Source organism: Thermobia domestica, chromosome 5 (assembly GCF_964235325.1).
Source record: "Thermobia domestica chromosome 5, izTheDome1.hap1.1, whole genome shotgun sequence".
Lineage (NCBI taxonomy): Eukaryota > Metazoa > Arthropoda > Insecta > Zygentoma > Lepismatidae > Thermobia > Thermobia domestica.
Window position 1 is genome coordinate 124,621,443 of NC_137458.1, and position 25,760 is coordinate 124,647,202.

General features: G+C 34.1%; 1 protein-coding gene across 2 annotated transcripts in view; it reads left to right on the forward strand.

Annotated features, from left to right (window-relative positions):
• LOC145686106 (endoribonuclease Dicer-like) overlaps positions 1-25,760 on the forward strand; it is a 274,935-nt gene that overhangs the window by 96,892 nt on the left and 152,283 nt on the right. For both annotated transcript variants that reach the window (XM_081759056.1, XM_081759057.1), the window contains exons 3-5: positions 13,917-14,032; positions 15,326-15,503; positions 24,417-24,542. In XM_081759056.1, the coding sequence (XP_081615182.1) occupies positions 13,917-14,032; positions 15,326-15,503; positions 24,417-24,542 (420 nt within the window). The remainder of the gene's footprint in view (positions 1-13,916; positions 14,033-15,325; positions 15,504-24,416; positions 24,543-25,760) is intronic.

A 25,760-nucleotide genomic window follows, 5' to 3' on the forward strand; every position in this document is an offset into this window, starting at 1 on the left:
GTTTCTATTACTTTTTGTATTTTCCGAAATGAGTTTACGCTCCCACCGTTGGCTTCATTAAAAAACCATCTTGAAAAATGAAATACACGCTCTTAGTACACAGCAGCAGGGCTCATAGCGAGTAACTTTTTAAACTAAAAGTTACTTTTTTTAAGGTTGGTCACTAAAAGTTACTTTTTTTTTTCAAATTTGTCACTGAAAGTTACTTTTTTGGGAGGTAAAGTAACTTTTTCGTGTGATTCGTGTATTGCATTGGCAGTTTTATAAGAAAAATATAAAAATAAATGGAAAAAGGCAGAAACTTGTTACTCGTTACTCTTTTGAAAGCTTCAGTACTTGCTGCCACATGTGAAACAGTCAGCTTTATTCTCACTTCAGCTTTTATTCTTTCTAAAGCACAATGAATACTTGGTGGATACTTAAGCTCTCAAGGTGGGGTTGAGAATCTTTCTGTGTCTATTCTTTCTTCTATAATAATAGTCTTTTAGTTTTCTCTCGTAATAGTTAACGCTCCGCTCAACGTTATGTGTGTGTGTGTGATTCATCATGTTCGTCTTGCGTTACGCTTCTTGTATCTTCTTCTTAAGAGTAGGTGATGAATTTGAATATTTCATGGCTTTGAGAACTCTCAATGCTAATGCCTGGGATGAAGAAATTCGGAAATAGGCCAGAACTGTTTCAAGCTTCTTACATCTGTTAAGTCTCCTTACCGTAACTACAAAGCATACTTAGAAAACCTAAGAAAGGAGGAAGCTCAAAAAGAAGTAAAGAAGAAAAGATGAAACAAAACAACAAAGAGAGAGGTGGTGGAGAGATTGACAAAGAAAGAAAGGGGCATCATGAGATTTTGGTCACTTTTTCGTGTGCTTTTAGTCACTTTTTGGTCACTTTTGGTCACTTTTCAGCTATTTACAAGAGACCAGACCACTATGAGCCATGCAGCAGCTACTTCTTGTATGTATAGATATTTCAAGTTAAAAAAAAAAAAAAAAAAAAACTGTCGATGTACCACTATGTGAAAAAATCGCATGTCCTGTAAATGAAGTTCTTTCAAAAATACCTAAATTTTCTTTATATATTCGAAATGTTAGAATGCTTCATTAGAAGGAAACAATACTGACACATTTATTTTCAATACTTTCGTTGAATAATAGCATAAAATAATTACAATGACGTAAAATAATTACAACAGTGTATCATAATTAAATGAAAGGCAAATGGCTTAAATATTGGCTAACTTTATTCTACTGTCAACATTGTTACAAACGAAATTTTAGAGAAAATTCGTATTTCTAAACGCTGAACCTGGAAACTTGAGTTTAAATATAGCTTTCAAATGTTATCTATAGACCTTTCCTTTCCAGTTGAAAATTTCCCTTTTGGTTTTAAAAAGAACGCAAAATATTGTTTCTGTTTAAACATTATGTACTGTAGTTTACTGTACTGTAGTTTAAACATTATGTACTCCGGCAAAAAGAAACTGCCGGAAGTGGTCACTTCGAAGAGTAAGGCTATCTTTGATTTCGATTTACGTACGAAATATATTATGTAATCTTAACCAGCTTTTTTTCTGTCATGAAATTATTTGTATCTAAACATGGATTTAAACATATATGAAACAAATAGTGTAAATTTTCAATCGAAATACACGGACAACAAACTTTTTAACAGTCTTCTTATATAAGGCAGGATATGAGCCCTAACAGAAAGTGAAACAATAGTTCAATGGTAAAATAATAAGGGAAACGAAGTTGATAGAACTGGAGATCGGTGGTTTTAATCCGCCGGAAGAATAAGTATTTTGTTTTTTATTAAGTAAAATTTTGAAATAAGAAGAAAAAAATAACGGATGATAAACAAGTCAGAAAAAGTGCAACATTGAAATATACAACGACATTATACACATAAGAAACACTTTGCGTCATGCAAAAATTTCGTGTGGAAGGAACAACAAATATCAGCGTTTGTCAGTAGTTGAAACGTAGATAATTCTACGTTAAAAAATCTAGAACTTTGAATGCATTTCTTACTCCCTGGAAAATGTCGTTTCTTATTGGACGTGCATTATGAAAGCTCTCGATTGGAAGTGAAAAGTATTTTTACACAAGTAAATAAGGTTTCAAACTAATCGGTAATGTCTTTGTTTTTTGAGCGTTAGCGTCCCTTTCAGCAGGGAGGCAGTCAGTTCTACATATAAATTTTTACTCAGTATTTACCAAAGTAATTATACTGTGCATATAAACAAAGTAAACTAACTTCTTGATAACAAAATGTATGTTTACAAGCATTCAGGACTTTTTTTTTTTTTTTTTTTTTTTTTGTCAACATTGCTATTATCTGTATTGTGTCACAACAGTTTAATTTTCTATCAGGCCAAATCTTTTATCCTTACAGAAATTTGTTAATCTAGGCTTATAATCCTGCTTACGCCCAAGAGGAATAAGTTCAGATTAGAAACCAAATTTCCTTGCGCGAGTTCTATTACTATCTTGATACAATAAGATTACTTGTTGATTGATAATTTTGTTTGTTTGAGATGGTAACTAGCCGTTAACAGGACCGTTTTTAGAAAATTTCGTTGTATTACTGAAGGAGATAACGATACGGACATTCAAGAAATTGAGGAAAAGCTGTCTGTCATACACTACTTTCATTCTGCGAGCAAATTTTTATATACGTAAATGAGTTGTTGTAATAGTTGATAGTATTGGAAAGCTGCATTTTTATGAACGTTACTTACGATTTCCTACACTTGGTTTAGTGAACTTAATACAGTTGTGTATATTTGTATCCATGTGTTAAAATTATGATGTATCTTTGTCCTCATTAACCATTGGACGAGTCTTATTTGTTTGCACAAATTCGTACAATATGTATGATTAAAAGAGACTAAATAAATTGAATTAAAGTGAATAATTGAAAATATTAGAGTTAACGAAATTTGTTTTACGCTGCAGAAGTATTACTAAAATTGTTTGGAATAGAAAAGCTACTGAATTCATTTTTGAAAGACTGTATTTATGTATATTTTATACCCAGTAAAATCCACATCCAGGTAGCACGAATATTCAGTTGGGAGCGGTATCGAGTTTATAATGAATATCCAGAGTCAGTTGTTCGTATACAGTGTATTAAAATGATAAAAATCACCTAAAACGGAAAACAAAAACTTTAGGAAAATATGGATGTAGAATTTTCGAATAATAATAATAATAGTTAACATTTTAATTATTAATATATGATTATATGAAAAAAAAAAAATGATGTCAAATAAGAAAACGAACTAGGACTACATACACTATACACAGGTGTGCTGTACATTAGGATACGCAGAGTTGTAAATTTTGATATACTCTAAAATCAAATTTATAATTGTGTTCTCAAGAACCGGAAAGTAAATACAAAAAAATTGAATTGGAGTAATGTTTTCTGGAGAGCACCAGCTCCTCCGTCCCAAAGTGTAATTAATTTAATCTTTGCTGAAACACATACACCAACAAAATCAGTATGACCACCTGCTACTTTATGAACGAAGTAATTGGGCTGACGTAAGTCATAAGGCACAGGAGAGTCACTCGCCAGACGGTGACAGGGATCTCACTGTATCAGTCTATGTGGTGATTGTGCGTAGAGTGAGAGTGGGGAGGTCAGTGATATATCATTGTTTGATAGGGGTCAGATTGTGATGGCTCAGAATAAGCATCTCGGAAACAGCACGACCTATCGGTGTTCACGAGCTGCGGTGAATAGTGTTTTCTAAAGGTGGGTGAAGAACGGTGAAACCAGTACCAAATGACATGGCGTGTGATGAATGGAACTCATTAAAGATGTCAGACGTCGTAGCTTGTGGAGGTTGATAAAACAAGCTAGGGCGCAAACTGTGGCGCACTTAACAGCATAGTTTAACAATGGACAAAGCACAACTGTGAACACACAGTTATCATACACGGTTAAATATGGGCCACCGTAGCCGACGTCCCATACCAATGTTAACTGCACGGCATCGTTGATTACGACTGTAATTGGCACGTGCCCATTATTATTGGACCGCCGAATAGTGATACAATGTTGCATGGTCCGATGGATCACGATACTATCATACTTTATCATATCGATGGCCTTTAGAATCTGTTGTCTTCCAGAGGAACAGCTGCTGGAGACGTGCACAGTAGTACCATTATGATTTGGGAAATTTTCGCATGGCCACTAGTGGACCCAGTAATGCGTATGGAGGGTTCCATAACGACTCATAACTATCGGCAGGTCATTGCTGATCGTGTACACATTTAAACGTCGGACACGTTTTCAGCTGGCAAAGGCATATTTTCAGTAAGACAGGCTCCTTGTTACAAGGCCAAGGTTGTGCTGCAGTGATTCGAGGAGCACAGTAATGAATTTCAATTGCTCCAATGGCCCCAAACTCATCCAATCTGAACCCAGTTGAACAGCCTTCGGATATCCAGGGTTGCAACAAACCCGAAAAGGTCAGGGAATTCTGTTAAGAGCCGGGGAATTTTGAAGAATGAGATTTTATAAACATATAAAATGAAAATTTTAAGATGGTTTCAGATGTGATCGAGTGTTTGTTTTCTAATTGTCAATTTTAAACTTAGAAATGAACTTATCTGTGTTTTTCACTAATGATGTGTAACAATCTTATGTTCTGTAGTTGTGCGCAGTATCATTTGACTTCGCTTGTGTAATGGAATATCATATTAGTGAATCATCCATAAAATGTAATTTGATCAACAATCCAATGGTAAATTCATTTTCGATGCACGCTTAAAATTCCAATCGTTCTCGTTTCCATTAGTTTTGATTTTTCGAGTTTCCTCTCCATTACGTGAATGTAACTAATCACGCAAGTGAAAACATTTTGGAGTACGATTACTCGTGTTTCAGCTTCTGTGTTTTCATTGTAATATATTTTGTTTCCCAAAACAGGTTTACTTTTGGAATGCTTACGAGTTTACGAAAATCAGTTATACATCAGCATATGTATTGGGTTCGATCTCAGTGAATAGCCGAACTAATTTCGTCGGAAGCTTGATCTTTAAATATGGGATACGTCTATGGATACTAAAACGTACTTTGTGTTTATAATGCAATATTTTTTATTAATTATTGTACATTTATAGCTATATATTTAATCATTTTCCATTAATAGTTATGCATTGTAATAATATCTTAGTGATGATGCGTCTCATAAGTTTTAAAGAAATATTATTTATTTTGAAATTATTGTGATATTAAAAATTATGCACCAATTTGCGAGCAATATTTATGATAAGTGAGTCAAGTAAAATTGAATTTTCTATCTCACTAATCTTTCTTTAAGCCAAATTTTTCTATGCTTTGTCAGTGCCAATACGAAATGTTCAAAGTCTTATAAAAAGGGATTTTTCAGAAAGACAAGTAAAAACTGGAATGCAGCTTTTGAGAGGGTGCACAAAAACTGTTCTTGGAGTTAGAGGGTATGGCATGGGAACACCCCTAGTATAACCCCTCTCTAAAAACACTTAACAGACTTAATTTCTTCATTTATCAATTTAAAATGAAATGAAAGAAGGGGGAGTTAAAATTTGCGATTCAAATTATTGTAAAATAATATTAATTTCTTTCCAGTATCCTGTGAAAATAACGAAGTTTTATGATGTTCAATTCGTGTTTTAATATTGACGTCTTCATACCTTTACTGTAAAGGTAAAATATTGTAAATGGGATCTCCATCATATTCATATGTTGCTGTTCTATATCTTGTTTTTCGCCAAAATCTTTGGGTTGTGTGACTAGGTAAGCAAACAGGTTCCGTGTTGCTGACGTTCAATATCGTGTGTTACAATGAATGAACTGAATGAAGGAAACAGATCCAAGGGATTGAGCATGTTTCAGATGTTATATCTGTTTGAAATATTTTGTATATTGATACTAACACACAAATTGGGAGCCGTAGTCGGTAGTGCCAAAGTTTCTGCGTTCAAACCAGGGGTGCGCGACATTGGTTTTGCGGTGAATTAACTCCGACTGAGAGGTTCTCCCGTTTCCTTCCTTATTCGCATTCTTTTCGTTCTTACATCATTAACTCACCAGTAAGTACTATAATTACTATCTAGTTTATGCTACGTTAAACTAATGATTCAATGTAAAGTATAAATGTTAAGCAAGGAGCTTTCATCTGTCAACAACCATAAGGCTCCTTAATTACGAATTTGCAATAGTTTACTTATTTCGCCCGTGTAAATAATGTTCCGGCCGGACGAGGCTTTATTTTTCTCAGGAATAGGGTGTTCTTTGCTCGCTTTCTGTCCTGGGAATTTTGTTTACTTTCACTATAGTATTCGTTGCTGGAAAATATAATTTTGTAAATACCCAAATGTGCGAAACTAATAATTAATACAAAGTAATAAATTATAAGAAATTTCAAATGAATAAATAGGAACCTGAGAATGAATATATACGCTTTATTATTGTGTATTAAGAGTTCGATCGTGTTTCATTGTTTACCTGTTCTCATCAGTTCATTATTTTCATTTCTTATCTTAGAAACTTAATAATGCTTAAATGCTTAGACAAAAACCTGACAGAGAGTCAAAAGAAGTAGCACAAATGCCAATTCCTTTTAATGCAATGGCTCGAGGCGGCGTACATTGCAGAAGAAAAATATTTCATACTGTCGTCAGCAACAGGCATTTACGTATTTACATCGTATTTACAGAGAAGGTGCGTAGTAATAGTATTTGGTGGTTTAGCTTGGTTGTTCAAGTTGCAGAAACAGGATCGAAAGTGAAGAGGTTCGTAGTTGTGATGTTCGGTGTTAGTTTTATCCACTGTTATCCCTCTCCCAAGGTGCTGGGCTGAATTTGGATTTAAACGGCATCAAAAGTATCACTGTTCGTCTCAGCGACCCCAAAAATTATGACTCGACAATAATACCGGTCATTTTTTTAGCTTTTTTAAATCTCTCCCCCTCCCTTAAGTTACACCGTCAAAGTGATACGACAAAAACCATCTCAGGTCCAAACTTCATCTAGCTTGAAAATTTGATCGAAATCGGTCCTATGATTCAAGAGTTATGTTTTAATTATTTGTATATACCTCCCCCTCCCATCTCCCTCCCCTAAGTTCTACCGTCAAAGGAAATGATAAAAAAACATCTCAGGCCCGAACCTCATCTATGTTAAAAATTTTATCGAGATTGATCGTTTGGTTCAAGAGTTATTAAGTTTTATTTATTTTTTAACTCCTCTCTTTCCTCCCCTAAGTTCTATCGTCGAAGTGAATAGATAATTTCCATCTCAGGCCCGAATCTCATCTATGTTGAAAATTTGATCCGATATCGGTCGGGTGGTTCAAGAGTGATGAAGTCACAAAGACAGTCACTCAGAGTGTCCACATTCTGGAATGTCAGAGAAAAGTCAGGGAAATAAAACTGTATCAGGGAAAGTCAGGGAAAGTCGATTTAGGTCCATTGTTCAATTATTGAATTTATGAAATAGTAAGTGTAAATTTCTTTACGGGTACTGGATTATTGGATGCAAAAAGTGGTGTTCCCAATGATGATATTGAGGGAGACAGTGTTTTCTGAAATAGTTGTTGAAACTAATTTTCTAAGTGTACCAAGTAATAGGAGTTATCGGTATATCGTGGAAACTGTAAAAGATGTTCTTTCAAAAGTAAGATTAGCTGCACTTAGAGGCGTGATTGCAGAGGTTGAACCTTTTTTTGAAGAGATTCCAAAGTCAGAAACCTTTAGTGCGTTTCCTATTCACATCATTTGAAGAAGTTGTGAGAAATCTTGTGGTAAGGTTTGTGAAGCAACAAAAGCTCACTGAAGCAAATACTCCTTACAAACTTTTGACTTTAGACCTTACAGATATCAGTAACGTAATTCCAGTCCAGTAGGTTGACATTGGGTGTAGTGCCAGGAAGTTATTAAAGGAAACTCGTTGTTGTGAAAAGAACAAGTTTCAATTTAAAAGTAAATTTCGGAAATTTCTTGTAAGATAGAAAATCTGAAAGAAAGAAGCCCTTCGAAATCGCATCTTGCTCGAGGGTTATCATGTTTTGATCCTAAAGTCATTTTGCAACAGCCTAATTTGGCGCTCAAAAGAGTAGACGCTGTTCTAGAAGAATTGCATTGTGCCAAGAGGATATCTTGACAAGTGACTGAGAACGCGAAGAAACAGTATCTCCTACTCACAGTGAAAGCTCAGACTGAAGGATTTAAGGAACACTCCAATGATTTCATAGCCAAGGACAGAGAGAGTATTGGACTTCATGGATTTTTTACTTACTTTTAGGATATGAGAAGGACTTTGTTGACTTACAGTCTTACTGTTATGAAGCAGTATTTTGTCTTCTTTCATAGAAACACATTTTCTGAAAGTGGTTTTCCAATAAGTAAAAATCTCATTGTAAGAACTTACAAGAAGAATCTCTGGTGACTCAATGGATCATATATGGTTCTGTGATGAGAATGGGTGGATCGTCAGGATTAACAATTACCAGAGGTATGATAAATTCAGTGAGAAGTTGAAGAAGACAATATCAGGTGTATTTGGAAAAGAAAAGAGAAATGAATGCTGGAGAGAGAAACGGAAGATTCAGCTACGACTAAAGAAACTGGAGGAAGAAGAGAAGAAAATTAAACTGCGGAGAGAACAAGAGGATATTCAGATCAATGTGAAGAAAACTATGCGAGAAAAGATGAAAACAAGTTGTTAAATGGCTTACATTTAACAACTGCAGCTGCAAAGGTGTGTGTTACATAATCTTTTTTGTGAGGCTGGGGTTTCCTTTTTTCTGTATCCTTAACATATTAAGTGGCCAGGGAAATCTGGAAATTTGGTCATGGAAAGTCAGGGAGTTTTTTCGCCAAATTGTGTGGACACCCTGTCTCTTTCATTTTTATTTTATATATATATATATATATATATATATATATATATATATATATATATATATATATATATATATATATATATCCCTTTTCCCTACATTGCACTGTCAAGTTAAATTCAAGGAACGCAAAGGTTGAAGCATGACGAACCGTGATGCTGCGTCCGTAATGACGAGGATATGACGATAAGGTCCAGAATTTGAGAGTTGGCCAACGGTATCTAAATACCAACTGTTGTTTGGCGTAGTAATTTTCCTACTGTAGTATACTCCTTGCTTTCTTCTGTTGGTGTCCTTGCAGAGTTGACATCGCTGACATCCTTTCACGTATTCTCTGACGTCACGGTATAGGGTCTTCCAGGTACATCTGGAGGCTATTTTCGCTATCGTTTTGGAATATCCAGCATGAAATCCTCCCATCTCATCATTATGGAAATACTTCATGATAGGATATACCATTTCCTTAGGGATGACTATCCTCCAACCATGGTCTCTTCTACCTCGGGTCTTCTTCATTAAGATTCCATCCTTAAGACAGAATTCATCCGCCCTTTGGCCTCGCCGCACTTCTTGGATAATATTCCGTACTTCATGATCTTCCATTTGATGTTCCTTTAACGGTTTGCTAAACAAGGGTGAACTCCAAAAATTGGCGAAACTAAGGTTGACTGGTTTCCCTTCGAATTCTTCAATTTCTTCAACTGAAGGATCATTAGTATAGAATTCCACACCATTGTTCGTGCGCGAAATAAAATCAGCTAGAAAGTTATGCTTACTGCGGAGGTAAACAACCTTGAAGGAATATTTATAGTTTTTCAATTAATGTACCATACTTACGTTGACGCTTATGATTCCGTAACAACCATGGAAAGGCAAATATAGCCTTAACTCTGCCGTTAAGTAAATAAATAAATAAATAAAAACCACGTGACTGATGAATTATCACAAAAAACAGTAAATGGTTTTATAAGATACATTTCAAATTTTTCAATAGCAAGAAGAAGAGAACGAAGTTCAAGTTCGTATATACTTTTAGACCAATCTACTGAAGAAATATTCTTAGAGAAAAATGACACGGGTCTAAGAAGGCCGTCATCATCATATTGAGAAAGAATAGCTGAATGTTTCTTGTAAGTGCTATCTACATGAATAACAAAGGATTTATTTATGTCTAGTAATTGTAATACAGCATGTTCAACAAATGCTTGCTTAATATTATTATAGGCTTCATCTTCCCTCTAACCCCAGTGAAATTTTATTTTATTGGATCTTAAACGGTGAAGAGGTTCCATTATTTCCGCATAATCTTTAACATAATTTCGGAAATAATTAAAATACCCACAGATACGATTTACCCCTTTTTTATTTTTAGGTTTAGGTAATTTAAGAATTGTGTCAATCCTTTCCGGATCAATTCTGGTTTCTCCCGCTTCAAATTCATAACCTAGGAATTTAATTTTAGTTTGGAAAAATTGTTTTTTCCTTTTTGAAACTGTAATTCCCCATTTTCGAAAACGTTCCAGAATTTCTTCTAATACCCTTTTATATGTTTCAATATCTGAGGCATGAATAAGGAAATCATCTTGAAAAATTTCAAGATTTTTACCTACTAAGTCCCCAGAGATTTTATACATGAAACTAGTAAGAACATATGGGCTCAAACGAAATCCCATTGGGAGAACTAAATGTTCTAGTAAACGATTAGGTGTACAAAACGTAGTATATTTTCTACTACTCTCAGAGATAGGGAACTGATAAAAACTTTTCTTTATATCTAATCTTCCGAAAATGGTATAGTAAAAATAATTATACTACCCCCGAACGTCATCTATGTTGAAAATTTGATCAAAATCGGTTGGATGGTTTATTTATTTTTATATATAAATCTCCCCCTCCCTTCCCCTAGGCTATACCGTCGAAGTGCAAATATAAAGAAAAACTTTCCAGGCCCGAATCTCATCTATGTTGAAAATTTGATGGAGATCGCTCGGGTGGTTCAAGAGCTATTAAGTTTTATTCATTTTCATATATTTCCCCTCCTCCTCTCCTAAGATCTAACGTCAAAGTGAAATGATAGAAAACTTCCCAGGTTCGAACCTCATCTATATTGAAAATTTGATTAAGGTCGATCGGGTGGTTCAAGAGATTAGGAGTCACTAACATAGTCACTTTCAATTTTATAATATAGATTCACGAAGTAGGAGAAATAAATTTACGATTCTGAAGTATCGTTAGAGAGCAAGTGTGTATGCATTATTTGACATCGGCGTTTTTAGGGAATTCTGCAGTTTCTAATCCATTAATCGCTTTCAGAAAAATACCTTTACTTTTGAACTTAGATCATTCAAATTTCAATGGATGGCCCCAGTGTACCTAGAAGTCAAATATCAAGACGTCGAAAAATGACTTTGTAATTTTTGATATTAGAAACTGTGCGTTACTCACTTTGCTTGGAGCATTTAAGGCTGCAGTTGGGACAACGAATTGGAGAATCGTTGAATTTGTAAGAGCTCTGTATAACTTATTTAAGGATCTGCCGATACGCTTTACGAACTACCCGTATAGGTGCTCAGAAATTTTTCTAGTGATGTTTTGTTCTGTGTTGATTTGAAAATGCCCTGTTTGCCCAGTTAGCCATTGACATTTATCCATACCTTCTGTTGTATATTGAAGGTGTTAGGAAGGATAGAAAAAGTTCCAGCTCTTCGAGCTGTCAGTTCGTGTCGGATATGTTGGAATAACATAAAATACTTATTTCTGAACTTACTTTTTTTTTCCGTGGGACGTAAAACTCAAAGATTTCATTTCATTTTTTTTTTTTTAACCACTGCTTCAGAAATAAAACCTTTCCTTACTGAATTTCAGAATGACGTTTCTCTCAGTCCATTTCTTTAAGTACTTTATCGAATATGATTTTTTAAAAAATGATACAGAAGTTTGTAAAAATGAGGAACTTTTAGGTTCAAGTTCGTGCATTTGAATTGATGCAGAAAATAAGGAAGATCTTCCTGTAAAATACGTTAACAGTAGTTTTAGCTACTCATACTACCTTTAAGAAATGTCAACATTATGGATATGGACATTATGGACTTTTGCCGAAATTGCAGAAAGTATCTACAAAATGTTGTTCGTAAACGTCTGGAGAAGTGATCTTTAAATTGTAAATTGATTAGAACTCTTTCGTGTTTGGATCTTAATTGTTTGTTCCAGATCTGATGTTGAAGGGAATCGCATAAGTCTTTTTTAGCTGAACTAGTTGAAAATTATTAGTTGATAGCAATAGGGCAAATGTATTTGGATTTGAGTTTAGCGTCCCATTTAACAGTGAGGCTATTTAAGATTTGGACCTACAACTTAACGTCGGATCCGAACCACATGAGCTTCCTTCGGGAATCGAACCCAGATGTCCCACACGAAAGGCGCGTACGCTATCCACATACCATAAAGGAGCTTGCAGATGGAGTTGTAAGGCAGTTTATAGGTTTTGTTCAAATCCAAATTATAAAACAATTATCAGTCAGTATTCTACAACTGGTCACCATTTGGATGATTTTTGGGTAATAATTTGGATATTTCAGAATGCAGTAATTTAAGAGATATTGTTAAAGTGGTCTTGAATTCTCTTATAAAAATTCAAATGTAGAAAGAGGATTTACAGTGAATGCTCTATGTGTAGCAGATTAGTTAAAAGATAAAATTTTAGTTGCGTACAAACTTGTGTACAATACTGTAGCTTCTGCTAATGACCTTGAGAAACTATTCATAAGGAAATTCATGATTCATTATGCACAAAGTGCTCACATTCATTTTGCAGAAGCAACAAATAAACTACGAGAGGAAAAGGAAAAGAAACAAAAAAAAGTTGAAGACAGGAAAATAAGGATCATTCTGAACGAGCTAGAAGCTAAGACGACTAAAATAATGGAAGAATGCGCAATATTGATGAAGAAGTAAAATGTTTGGAGAAGTGAATTGAATTACATAATATGTTGATTTTTTCTATAGATATGTCATTAACATAGAATAGCCAGTTTTATATACATACATACACGAGTTTTTCCTTTCATATGTTATGGAACTTTCATCATGTGACTAAACCTACAGATTCAAATTTCAGGGAAGATGTTTAATTTCTGACTTTGTGCAGGAATTTCTATTTGGTCAGTGTTCGGTAATTTCATAACAAAATCCGTTGTATTTGATATTATCATTCTAGTTAATTAAGGGGAAAATAAATTACGTATCATTGTTGTCATATTTTCTTAGTCTTATTTATGCGTGGACATATGTGGCTAATTAGACATCTGGAAAACCATTGAAGGTCAGGAAATTCTTTCTAGTAAATTCTGTCGCTACCGTGGATATCACTGAACGTCAGATTCGAGCTCCTCCCTCTTCTCTGCAGAATTTACAGGAATTAAGTGACTTGCCTGTGCAGATGTAGTGCGCCATGTGCCCAGCCACCTATAAAGGCCTCATTACTTCCATACCAAATCACATTGCGGCTGTTCTGCGAGCCAAATGTGGACATATCAGATGTTAGATAGGTGGGCATAATATTCTAGATGATGAGTGTAGACTAGGCCACTATAGAAGTGCCCATTCAACAACTTTGGTATGGACAAGGTTCAAAAACTTCTGATTCTTTCTGACTTAAGCTTGCTCATCCAAGTTTGTGGCACCCTGTTGGAGGGAAGAAGAAAGTATCAGAAGCACACAATTTCATATCTTACACATGAAAAACAGGATAACTTAATTAAAAGTTTGTAGTAAAATTCTTAATCATTTATCCCATTTCTTTACTGTCTCCTTGACTCAGTGGAAATTTTTTTACCGGTTTGTTCTTTGCTAACTGAGATTTTCACAAAATGATTTCCAATACTATTAAATAGAATAAAACCCTAGTTTAAGAAGATTTAGTGAAGAAGTACCAACCGCCTTAGGTATTTATATTTAACGTGTACAATGCAGGAAAACATGGTGTTAATCATAACATTACATTTTTTATTTCTTCGTAGGAAAAGCTGCTCGAAATTGCGGAGAGACAAAATACTATTTTGTACTTGCCAACTGGAAGCGGAAAAACATTTATCGCTGTTATGCTAATCAGAAACCTTTCTGATTCTGTAAAAGAGTAAGTACTGACGTTGAAATTTGTCTCTGGTAACTTGTATATTTGACCACAAAGTACGCTGATAAAGTTTTAATTTGGTGCGATTTGTAAGTTATTAAGTGTATGTTGAAATCTTTTGCCTAGGTATAAAGCGCCAGTATCTCACGACTAAATGCACTGGAATAATTGGTCCTAGGTGGCTGTGATCTTATGTAAACATTTGCAGTATTTTTTCTTTCTTTGTCTCACAGGTATTCATTAAATAGGTATTTGTTTTCTTTTACTCAGAGAATAACACTCAGCCAGTTATAAACTTTAAGCTCTGACTACATTCGTTAAAGACAACGTGTATAAATGTGTATATGCTATTTGAAATTACTTTATTTCGGATTTTTTGCCTACAAAATTTCTTAGTTTCTAAACGAAATTTCTTGTGTACAGCTTATTAAACCCATATGCCTGAGAACCTTAGTGTAGGCTGATGCTATCAACAAACATCTCTTTTCCTTGTACTTATAAATGAATTGTTCCAATTCTTCAATCCTAAAATTAGTTACCGATCGTTGTAATTATTGTTAATGGATAGTGGTCATTTGCGAGTTGGGTTTTACTGACTCTTAAGGTTAGTTTAAAGGGACAAGTTTTACCGATAGATGTCACTACAGTCTTCGTATATCTCTCATGTATTTTTTACCATTCACGAAAATTCACGATTTTTCTTACAAATTTTAACCTAGAGATTTCAAATTCTTAGAAAAGGAACTTGATAACCTATCGAAGACAACAAACCGTGCCAATTTTTTATTTAGAATTTTCTTCGTTGTTGAAATGGCTTAATTGTTGAAAGGGACATCCAAACCTTTAACAATATAACTCTTTCAACAATGAAGAAAATTCTAAATAAGAAATCGGCACGGATTGCTGCCTTCGATATTTTATAAACTTCCTTCTCCAAAAATTTAAATTCTCTAGGTTGAAATTTGTAAGAGAAATTGTAAATTTTCGTGAAACGTAAAAAATACATGAGAGAGATACGAAGTCTGTAGTGACATCTATTGGCAAAACTTATCCCTTTACACCAACCTTAAATTTCCAACACCTAGGGAAATTATATACTATGGGATCCAAATAGCAGGGATTTTTATTTAAGACTGTGTACTACCAGCATGGTTTGAACCTACGAATTTTCATATTGACGATAAGCGAGCGGGTGTCTTAGTAATAATTTGTTAGAGTTTTTACTGTGATACTTAGAAATGCTATGTACCGTGCTTAGTGTATTAGTGACTATTATATGTTACTGTGTCGTTGTAGGAAATACAGTGAAGGTGGGAAGAGAACATTCTTCTTGGTGAATACTACTACACTTGTACCTCAGCAGGCGATGTATATTAGAGAAAACACGCCATTAACAGTTGGAGAATATATTGGTGCTATGGGAGTGGACTTTTGGGACTTGGATAAATGGGAAGACGAACTGGATAATCATCAGGTGCTTATCATTCTCTTTAGAGATTGTGCTGAAGAACTCTTATTGACCCTGATTTATATTTGGAAGTATTCAGTTTTTGTTGCCTTTTTCTATTTGTGTAAAATATATTAAATCTAGCGCAATATTTATTATTATTGGTATTTTTGCATCCAGATTACTTGGCCTGACTTCATTGGAGTCTTTGTCTTTTTATCTTTGTCTTTATCTTTGTATTTTTATTGTATTTATAACTTTGAAAATATCCGCTCTTTGAAAGCTTGATCATTAGTCTGACTACTATATTGGTAATTTTGTAAGCGGAAAAAAGTTCAATGCCAAATTTACTGGACATGGGAAAATATATACAATTTATAAAAATAAACGTGATATATATTTTTTAAGAGATTGCTGCAATAGGAATAGGAACCGTTGTTGGCCGAGGAAGGAAACCTCTATTCGTCCAAATATTGCAAAAAATACTCAAAATTCTGGATTCAGGGAACATTACTGTAAGAATTAAAATCTTCTTTTACCATGTATCTAGTGTGAATAGTATTTAAACCTCTCAGTATTCTGGTCAATACCTTTTATTAATCATTAAGCCATTAAATATATAGAATGTATTTTGCCAGAAGCTATTGGTCTTAATGATACGTATTCCGTATGCGTCTTCTGTAGACCATATAATATAAGTAAGCTGTAGACCATATAATATAAGTAAGGACGGTGGAAAGATGTGCTCAATGTTCTTGGCCATGATTTCTTGTTTAAAGTATTAATTTTCTTTTGATATCAAGTGCAACGATTTAAGTTAACCACCAAATAGTGATAACTATCAAGTTTGGAAAGAGTTTCTTTTACTATAATTGTTTTTCTTAATATTAGTAATCATGTTTTCCTTATCCGATTTTAAGCACCAGCAGTTGTGTTATCCTAGTCAAATCTTGAAATCCTCAGTGTTTTTAATTTTTTGGTTTTATACTTATTAAGAAACTAACTGAAATACCCATTCTTCGCTTAGGAAGAATAATGTTGATGCAAAATCTGTAAAAGTAAAGAAATACATGAAAGAACCGCCGTTTCCAGGGCAACAGGTCCTGTCGCGGTTAGCCAATTGAAAGAAAATGTTGCCCGTTGCCATAGAAACCGCCGTTTCCAGGGCAACAGGTCCTGTCGCGGTTAGCCAATTGAAAGAAAACGTTAAAAAAAAGTAGTAAACGAAGAAGAGCAATGTAGAGGAGTCGCTAAATTTAATTCTCTTTAACGAGGGCGATTACGAAACATCACCTACTAATTGAAATCCTGATTATTTTCCAATAAAGTAAATTTCAATAAACTTTCTTATTATTGTTCGTCCCTTAATGCATACTCATCTCATGGTTAATTATCCCATATCGGACTCCCGAAGAAAACTCATCGAAACAACTTATTGACCGTGCCAATAGCGACTACTCTCAGTCATGACTCCGTTTTCTTCCATTCAGAAATAGAAAAGAAAGAGAAGAAAGTAGAAGGGTAAAAGAAGGAGGTAGAAAAAGGAAGAGAAAAAAGAAAGAAAACAAATAGGGTATTTTAATAAGAAACAGATTACTGGATAATTCCGGAAAGATAGTAAGAAGTCGGGAAAGTCGTTGAAAGATGAATCATTCTAAGTGTTATTAACGACTACTCAATTTTGGAATGCTTCGGAATAGACACATGTTCCCTCATACCATCCAGACCTAGCTCCAGGCACCACGATCGTGGGGTTGCCCAGACCTAGACCAGGAAAGGAGAAAATTGAAATCATTCTTTGTACTGTTATTCCAACTGGTGATTGATAACCATCCAGCATCTGAACTCTGTTCTCTAGGATCGACCACACATATGAATTAGCCAAGAAAGAAAGAAAAAAAATCAAACTTATAAACTCAATATAAATTTATGTATCGTATCAATAAGAGTTTCAACTTCCTGGAAGAAAGATGTCGTATTTAGGCTCATCCTGCTACTTTCGTTTCACTCCTAGAGCCGATTTAAACCATTAGTAGCGGTCCTTCATGACCTAGGTTATTTACCTTAACACATATAATAAAGCATGACACATATATTATAGATGTTAATATGACAAATGATATCACTAAAATTACTTAAATTAAATCTATCATGCATTCACACGCTCACTCACTCAGGACAGTGTATATATGTTTAAAGGAAACCAACTAACTAAAAAGATACAAATAATTTATTACATCCACAGTGAAAAGAAAAGACAAAACAAATAATTATAAAGAAAATATTAAAAGCACAAGTTCTTGGTTATATATCAATAGAATACATAGGGTTATACTTTAGTAAGTCTTTATACATTTGATCATATTGACAAATGGAAAGAAAAAAAATAATTACATGTATCATATCTTAGGCATGCTAAAGCAAAATTATGATTTGCGACATACGCAAAGGAGACACTTATTTCACTTAAAAAAAATATGGACAAAGAGGAAAGAGAAGAAAAAACTTTTAGGTGTACTAGAACTTATGAGTCTCTACCTCACATTGAGAAATAAAATATTAATAATTCTGAGCGTTCAAATCACAAATCACGCACTACTCGTAGTGTCCAAAAACATTTCGCTCCATTTAACTTAGTTTGTGTTTATATATATATATATATATATATATATATATATATATTACTATTGGTTTATAAAACCATTCATCAACTATATTTAGTTTGTAACTCTTAGCAGTTTATAGCTGCACTCACATACTACAACGTTTATACCCATCTAGGGATTTTGAAATCACTTTCGCCAGAGGATGTTTCCCCTCTTAGTCAGTCCATTTCCAAACTTATTAATTGGATAATTTCAAGTTATTTGTTCAACACTGGGACACGTCATGAGACCTTTCCTTTATCCAGGGTCACTTTTGTATATATGTATACATGGTTCGGATTTAAAACGATCTTCCACAGGTGTACGGAGTATGATGGTTTAAATTGAGGATAAAAAAAAAAAAAACACTGGTCAAGTCACAGGATATATATGCAGGTGATTAAAGGTACACTTTCCACAATGGTTTTAGGTTGGTAGTTCAGGGATAATATTCATTATGATGTGGGTTACGTTTAGACCTGCCGTTACTTCTTAATACATGCCATTAAATAATTACATAAGTTATCATTTACATCTATTCAGAAGAAAAGGAAAATCATTTGAGTGCACGGCGGTATTCTTGACAAAATCTATATTCTTATATTCGTCGGAAAACTTACTGGTAAACTATAGCAACCAATACACGTTTGGGGGGACAGACACGAGCGCTCTTACATATATCCATATAATACATTTAATATCATACTTTTAGTTTAAAATCATATTCACATACTAAGTACATGTACATTTCGACGTATTCATTTATCTCTCTCTATATATATTTATATTTAATAATCGCGCACACATTTTAAGTAATAACCCCAACAATAATTTTAGAAAAGGTTGCAAACATTGTACAAGAAAACAAATGACTTCCGACATTACATATGGAAAAGAATTGAATTTTTTATCTGATACCGCGCGTCTATAAATTTTAACTTTCATATATTCAATTAGTGCTTAAATAATTTTAAAAAAAAACTTTGTGAGGCAGGCACGTAACACAGAACATATAACTAGATATAACTAGATAACCTAAAGATATAACTAGATAACCTAAAATACAATTTCTGGGCCCAGGTTAACTACAAGATAAACGAAAACCAAAACAGAAAGGAAAGTGACCAATGGATTAAAAAAAAACTTAAAGGGACGACGGTGAAAGAACGTAATTGAAGTGTCGTCAAATATGAAGTCGTTATTCATTTTGGCAATAGGTCAAAATGTGATGGAGGACCCAATCATTATCTACTCTATCCATGAATCGTGTCTTGCAACGTCTCAGCTGGTAATTTCAGATCAGAGTTGTACGTTAAATAAATCGTAAGCGACAAGTTCAAAATCGGGGGGGGGGGAAGGTTGAAATTAAAAAAAACTCTAGAGAAGAAGTAGAAGAAGTATAGGTAAAAAGAGAGGAGACAGAACACTACAACTACGAAAGATCAGGGGTCGAATTTACGTATACAACATACTATAACCAAATATTCTCTTTTATGCCAAAAAGGGTTCGGCTTACCAAATAAATAGCCGAAAAAGATGTCTGCAAAAATGAGACAAGTCTGTGTCCACGATGGGATTTTCGGAAAGACAAAGGCTTTAGGGAAATCCCATCACTCACCGTATCTGGTCAACACCCTTGCAGATCCCGGAATCCTCCGGAAGGTTGGAGTAGAGTCTTAATTTGGAATTTCAAAAGAAAAAAAAATCATACGACCTCTCGGAAACTAAAAGATTCCAGAATAGTAATGAAACTAGAGTAATAGCTAAGATATCCCTAATTAGTGATTTGCCAAAATAAAAATTAAATAAACTGAATTTTGGATCGGTGATTTCTATTGCCAAACTTCACCGATAGCTCCCCTTCGCAGAATGCGCTAAATTCTGAGGCATCGATTAATTTCCATCACTATCTAGTTTGAAAACTAAGAAAAGAAAACGAAAATATTCAACGGGGGGGAGGGGTCGATGCCCGGGTACGGTAAAATAAATTTCAATAACTAATTGTTTTGATTCTGTAACCCTGTCAGAGCTGTCGCCTCCATGAATACTGTAAGCTAGCCCGAGTAGGTAACGCGAAGAAAAAAAAATCTCACGGAGCAGGATATTGTATTTTAAAACCGACCAGAAAATATAATTCACTACAGCCCCGTTCTACAGCTACTATTGTCTTTTGCATAATTGATTATTAAATATGTCTAGTCAGCGATTATATGATGCTACCCATGCTATCAGATGATATTATAGTTGATCATTACTATAACACATTAAACTACAAAGTATTGCCATAGTCCGACTATATATCGCCCTCCTGTCCGCGTGATATTCCGGTGCAGGGGTCAGAACCTGAGATGTTTGTAGCTATACGTATCTATTCAATATATATATATCAACACGTGGCGAAGTATGCACTGGGCTACTATATATTTAACTATATGGGTGTCCTATCTTCTATATTCATCTACTACAATATTCATATACTTCATATTCATATTCATATTAATATTCATATAATATTCATATCATCATCTTTTTCATTTACTACGACGCTATATTCTACAAACACCCTGTTTCCTCTATCTACGCCCAGCCTATATACACATTTCATCATAATACTTTAAAATCTATAGTCACTACAAACATTTCCCATTCCGATCACTGCACGACAACCTCACTCGAACTCAAGACTCTTTCACCACACACACAATACTATGTAATACCTGGTAGCTTTATTAAGAAAGAAAAAAAATCATACGTATGTTCACTGAAAAATAGAATTATCTGCGATAATATTTAATGTTTATGAAATTCTGACAACAATGAAATTATTCTGCAGCCACAAAAAAAAAAAATGAACATTTAATATAATTTCAAAGCGAAGAACTAGCATCATATCGCCCGACTTCTGTTAAGAAATTACGTATTGTTTATTTACTTAAATATTTCGATTTCTAGACTAAGCAGAATGTTGTAATTTTCAGAAAATATTAATTTTGGGTCACTTAACCTAACTGTACATCCATATGGGCTGGGAATTATACCTTCTAGGTTTTATTTCGAAAAGAAAGGTCAATTCCATGGAAACTAAATCACTAAGAACATCGACATAAGAATGACGGTTAGTACTGACTTTTGACACTAGGGGCTAGCGACGATATGATCAACCCTTGAACCACTGAATGTGACCTTGTACACGGAATTATTGTACTATATTACGTTCACTTTCAAATATTGTTTATAAGTTCATTTAATGACGGAATAATAAAAAATATCGCATAGTAAATACTACACTGTCCATATTTAATTATCTCACGCACTCTTTCATCACTTAACTACCACAATTACTACTACTAGAAAATGTTTACTACATTACGAACACATACATGCCACATCCATACTACACACTACATTAATACATGTTATACTAATAAATATACACAGACAACATTCAGATTTTACCATTTTAAATCGGCTCTATCGGTTTACGAACGGAAAGGGAACAGAGCCAGTTGGCCCTTGTATTCACTAAATCACATTCTTAATTGAACCTGTTTAATCAATGCCCCCGAGGGGACATATCAAAGTGTTGACTAACAATAGGACCCCTGCCCTGAAGGGGCAGGAACCCGGAACAAACTACATGTTCAACTCATCCCGCTGGAAGCCGTACCCCCAATTTGGGAGTAGACAGGAGCCCTCTTGAAACTTTACACGTGCATTATGATTACTATCCTAACTACAAAGAAATTAAATACCGCCATGTTACTAATAAATAAATACAAAAAGAAATCACATCCGCTACATACACGAATACAAACGGCAGTGAGGCAGGCCTTACGTAACTCGAAAAGAAATAGTTTTTAGGATAAGAATATTTTAAGGGAGAAAACACTACTCCTCCGAAACTGTTTGTGGATCCCTAAGAACAACTCGCAAACTGATGCACTTCGCAAAACCTGTCCATCACTAACTATATCTGCACAACATGGCGTCACCGAGTTATGCTTCCTATTTTAGTTCTTCAGTCCGGTTTTTACTATGAAAATCTAGCAAATTATGGCTCCGTAGCTTCCTGCTTGGTAGTTATTCAACTATTATATTAGTTTTACCTTTTACTGCAGCTTTTCTAGCTCCTTTCTGTTTTTCTGAGCTGGAAGATCCGAGTCTGGCTGTTGTCAGCAAAATTTTCAGGCATGAAATGGGAATAATCGCGCTCTAATATCATAGCGTGGGTGAATCCTCCAATCAAAACAAAGCATTTTTGGCGGTGGGGCTTTGAAACGAATAAAATTTGGTAAAATCTGGATTAAACTAGATTTTAGAAGGACCTAGGTATCTAAAAGAGAGGTGAAGGGTGGTCCTGAAAATTCTGTCGAATTTTAGATTGGTTATTTGATCTGAAAAGTTCCGTCCAATGGTGGACTTATATTTTCAGATAGCACTGACACCGTAAGAATTGTAATAATCCATTTACATATCCATATACAAGACATAACTAATTTAATATATAAATAAAGATATCGATTCCCAAAACTATAATTCCTAATAGATTTTACAGTTTTCCATGTTAATTTGAAATAGAATAACAAACAATATTACGAATTATATGAACAGCCAGAAATTTTTTGTTAAACGTCAAGTACAGTCGGTGCAAAAAATTTCGGGCACCCTCCTATTAAAACATCATCACATTAGACTGTAATGGTATATTACATACATGAAATATATAACGACGAGTAGATCTATCTGTGTAAAAATTTTGATTTTCTCTAGGTGAATCCTTTCCATGTGAAAATCTGATGGGAGACACACACACATGTACACATTATTTTATATATGTTAAGATTACTAATAATATGCTTAAGAGTCATGTCTGAAAACCTACTTTTTTTTTCTAAGTTTTATACTAACGATGCATCCTTTTCTATAACATAATCGTCACATGCAATATCTTCATAATACTTGTACAATATGAAATCTATTTTAAATAACTGATTAAATTTAGCCGGGGTTTAGTATTCCGAAGGTTACAATAAAGTTCGTTAGGCAGTAGTCCTGAACTCTGTAAATATTTACCTTCAGTGATGTCTGAAACTATGTACGTATTGTAGTTCCCATTACTGCAAATGTCCGTAGTTGTACCAACATTATAATGTTAGCTAAATGCCTTCCTCGTACACTGGATAGTCATACATTGTTATCTGGCCACAGATTGGTTGGGAATGAACGTCACTTTTGAGCATGGCGACTAGATGAGGTGCGATTTACTGTTTAAAATAGGATGCAAACAACTGCTCTAGCTTGTTTGTATCCGAGACAAGAACTCCCTCTAGAAACCGAACCCAGGACTACACACACACTTTCGTCACTTGGGCCACGAAGGGGCACTGGACAAAAATGAAATAGTTTGGGATGCTTCCGATAACTCGTCAGTGTAAATTTGGATCTCTTTCGTTGATATTTATGTATCATATGCGGTGACTTAATAACGCATTCGTGACATGTATTTCTATATACTATATATACGAATGGGCTATGGGCTATAATTCCCTTGACATTAGCAGTTGTTCAGTAAAGGATTTAAACCTTACTACAGTTGTAAGTTCAAAAAGAATAGAAAGTTATCAAAAGATGAACGTATGTTCGTACCTCAAAATTAGTGGTTACATGGCTATAATTATCAAAATGTGATTAAGTTATTCGTGCAGATTTTCCCGAACACTATACCGCTATCTCGACAAGCAGTGTATGACTTTGAAAAAGGTTTGAACTGACTGTCTAGCGGATTTTTGAAAACCAAGTAAGTCTATATGTATGAGTACAGAAGAGAATCTTATAACTGTATGGCATTGTTTTGTGCAGTGTCCCACCAAATCAACTTGAAAAGCACCCAATGATTTTGATAAGTTCCTAACGTAATTTAATGTTATAGAACTTGCAATAATTTCATAGTTTCGTAGTTGATAAGTAATTAATTTAACATGTATACTTGTCAATTATGGCCCACCCTATATACAATGGAAATATATAGTAATATCTATACTCATATAAATATATAATTAATTCTGTTAAAGAAGACTAAAAATCTTGGTAACAGTATGCCGTGAGAAATAGTCCATTTGAAATATTAGACATGTTTTCAATACATAAGTTTGTTGAGAAAACAGTTTCTGTTTATTGAAAACAATTTCTCGTTAATAACTACATAATATCAACAACTATCTAGGCAAATATGGAAGTTAAATATTTCTAATGATGTTAAATTTTTATTTAATATTTCTTAATTTCATTTTTGTAGGTTTTGGTAATGACGTCTCAAATTCTTGTGGATATGGCTCGTCACGATTACATAAGACTGGAACAGATAAATTTACTAATACTTGACGAATGTCACAGGGCAGTAAAGGATGCTCCAATGAGACTGGTAAGATTTGAAGTAGGGATAGTCAAAATTTTCCGGAAGTAGGGATGGCCGAAATTTCACTTTCCGGATTTCGGAAAAATCCTGGTATTCGGAAAAATTTCGATGTCAGAAAAATCCGGAATGTTTCCGAAATCGGATTTTTTAATTTTGGAATTGGCTATCCCTAATTTGAAGAAACGAAAGAAAGAGAAAAAGATAAGTTATCGTTTTTGATATACTTATAATAAATATTGAAATAATACTGAAATAAAACTTCTATGAAGAGTAATAAAGCTATGCCATCACTATAACGGTGTGTATGGGAAGATGGTACAAGTTTCTTTAACTCTGAAAAATTGGCCCTTACTCGGTAAATTTTAGAAGCCATTCTCCAGATCTTCATTTGATAAGAAAGAAAAAATAGAAGAAACTTGTTAACTTATCAAATCAAAATGTCGAACTAGAAAACTTTTGATATGTTGTTAAGAACAGACTAGAGCTGCATTAAAGAATAATAAAGATTATATTTTGCTGAATTATACCGTAAGCTTCTTGTTAACTATTGGTGCAAAATCAGGGTAAAATTTAGGTAAGTTGCAATTATTGTTACATACACTGCAAGAACTATGGTAGCTAAAGAAAATTTCATCAAATGTAAAGATATAATGAAATATAAAAGAAATAAATACTTATATATCTATATACATATTAAAACTAATGAGTAAGAATTGTCATATTTGGTAAACTTGCAAAATGAGCAATTTCGATGGAAATTTGGTTAGTCTTGCGGAAATAACGTTAGTTTGTATTATGTATTCGTACAATTCGGATGTGAAGTGTTGTACGAGAGAGAGATATATCAAAATAGTAAAAATACTAAATCAAACTTACCTGCTTCGCACTGCATTGGATCACTTTTAACCTGTATTCGTCGCGAAATTGAAGCATATATTATATCTCGTGAAACATTTTCAAAAGAATAATGAAGTTTTCTTCATGCAGCGCAGTAGTCAGTTAACTCACCGATGGTTGAGGAGAAAATTACACGGACCCGCTGCCTTAAAATTAATCGTAGATGTTCAATAGTATTTAGGTCTGAGAAATCAGCAAGCTATACAAGGATTGAATACATCCTAATTTTTCTTAAACTGCGCTTGTACAGGTCTAGGCACATTGTCGTCTTAGAAGTCCGCGTTGTTATTAGGGAACAACCTCTGTAACATAAGATGCACAGAGTCA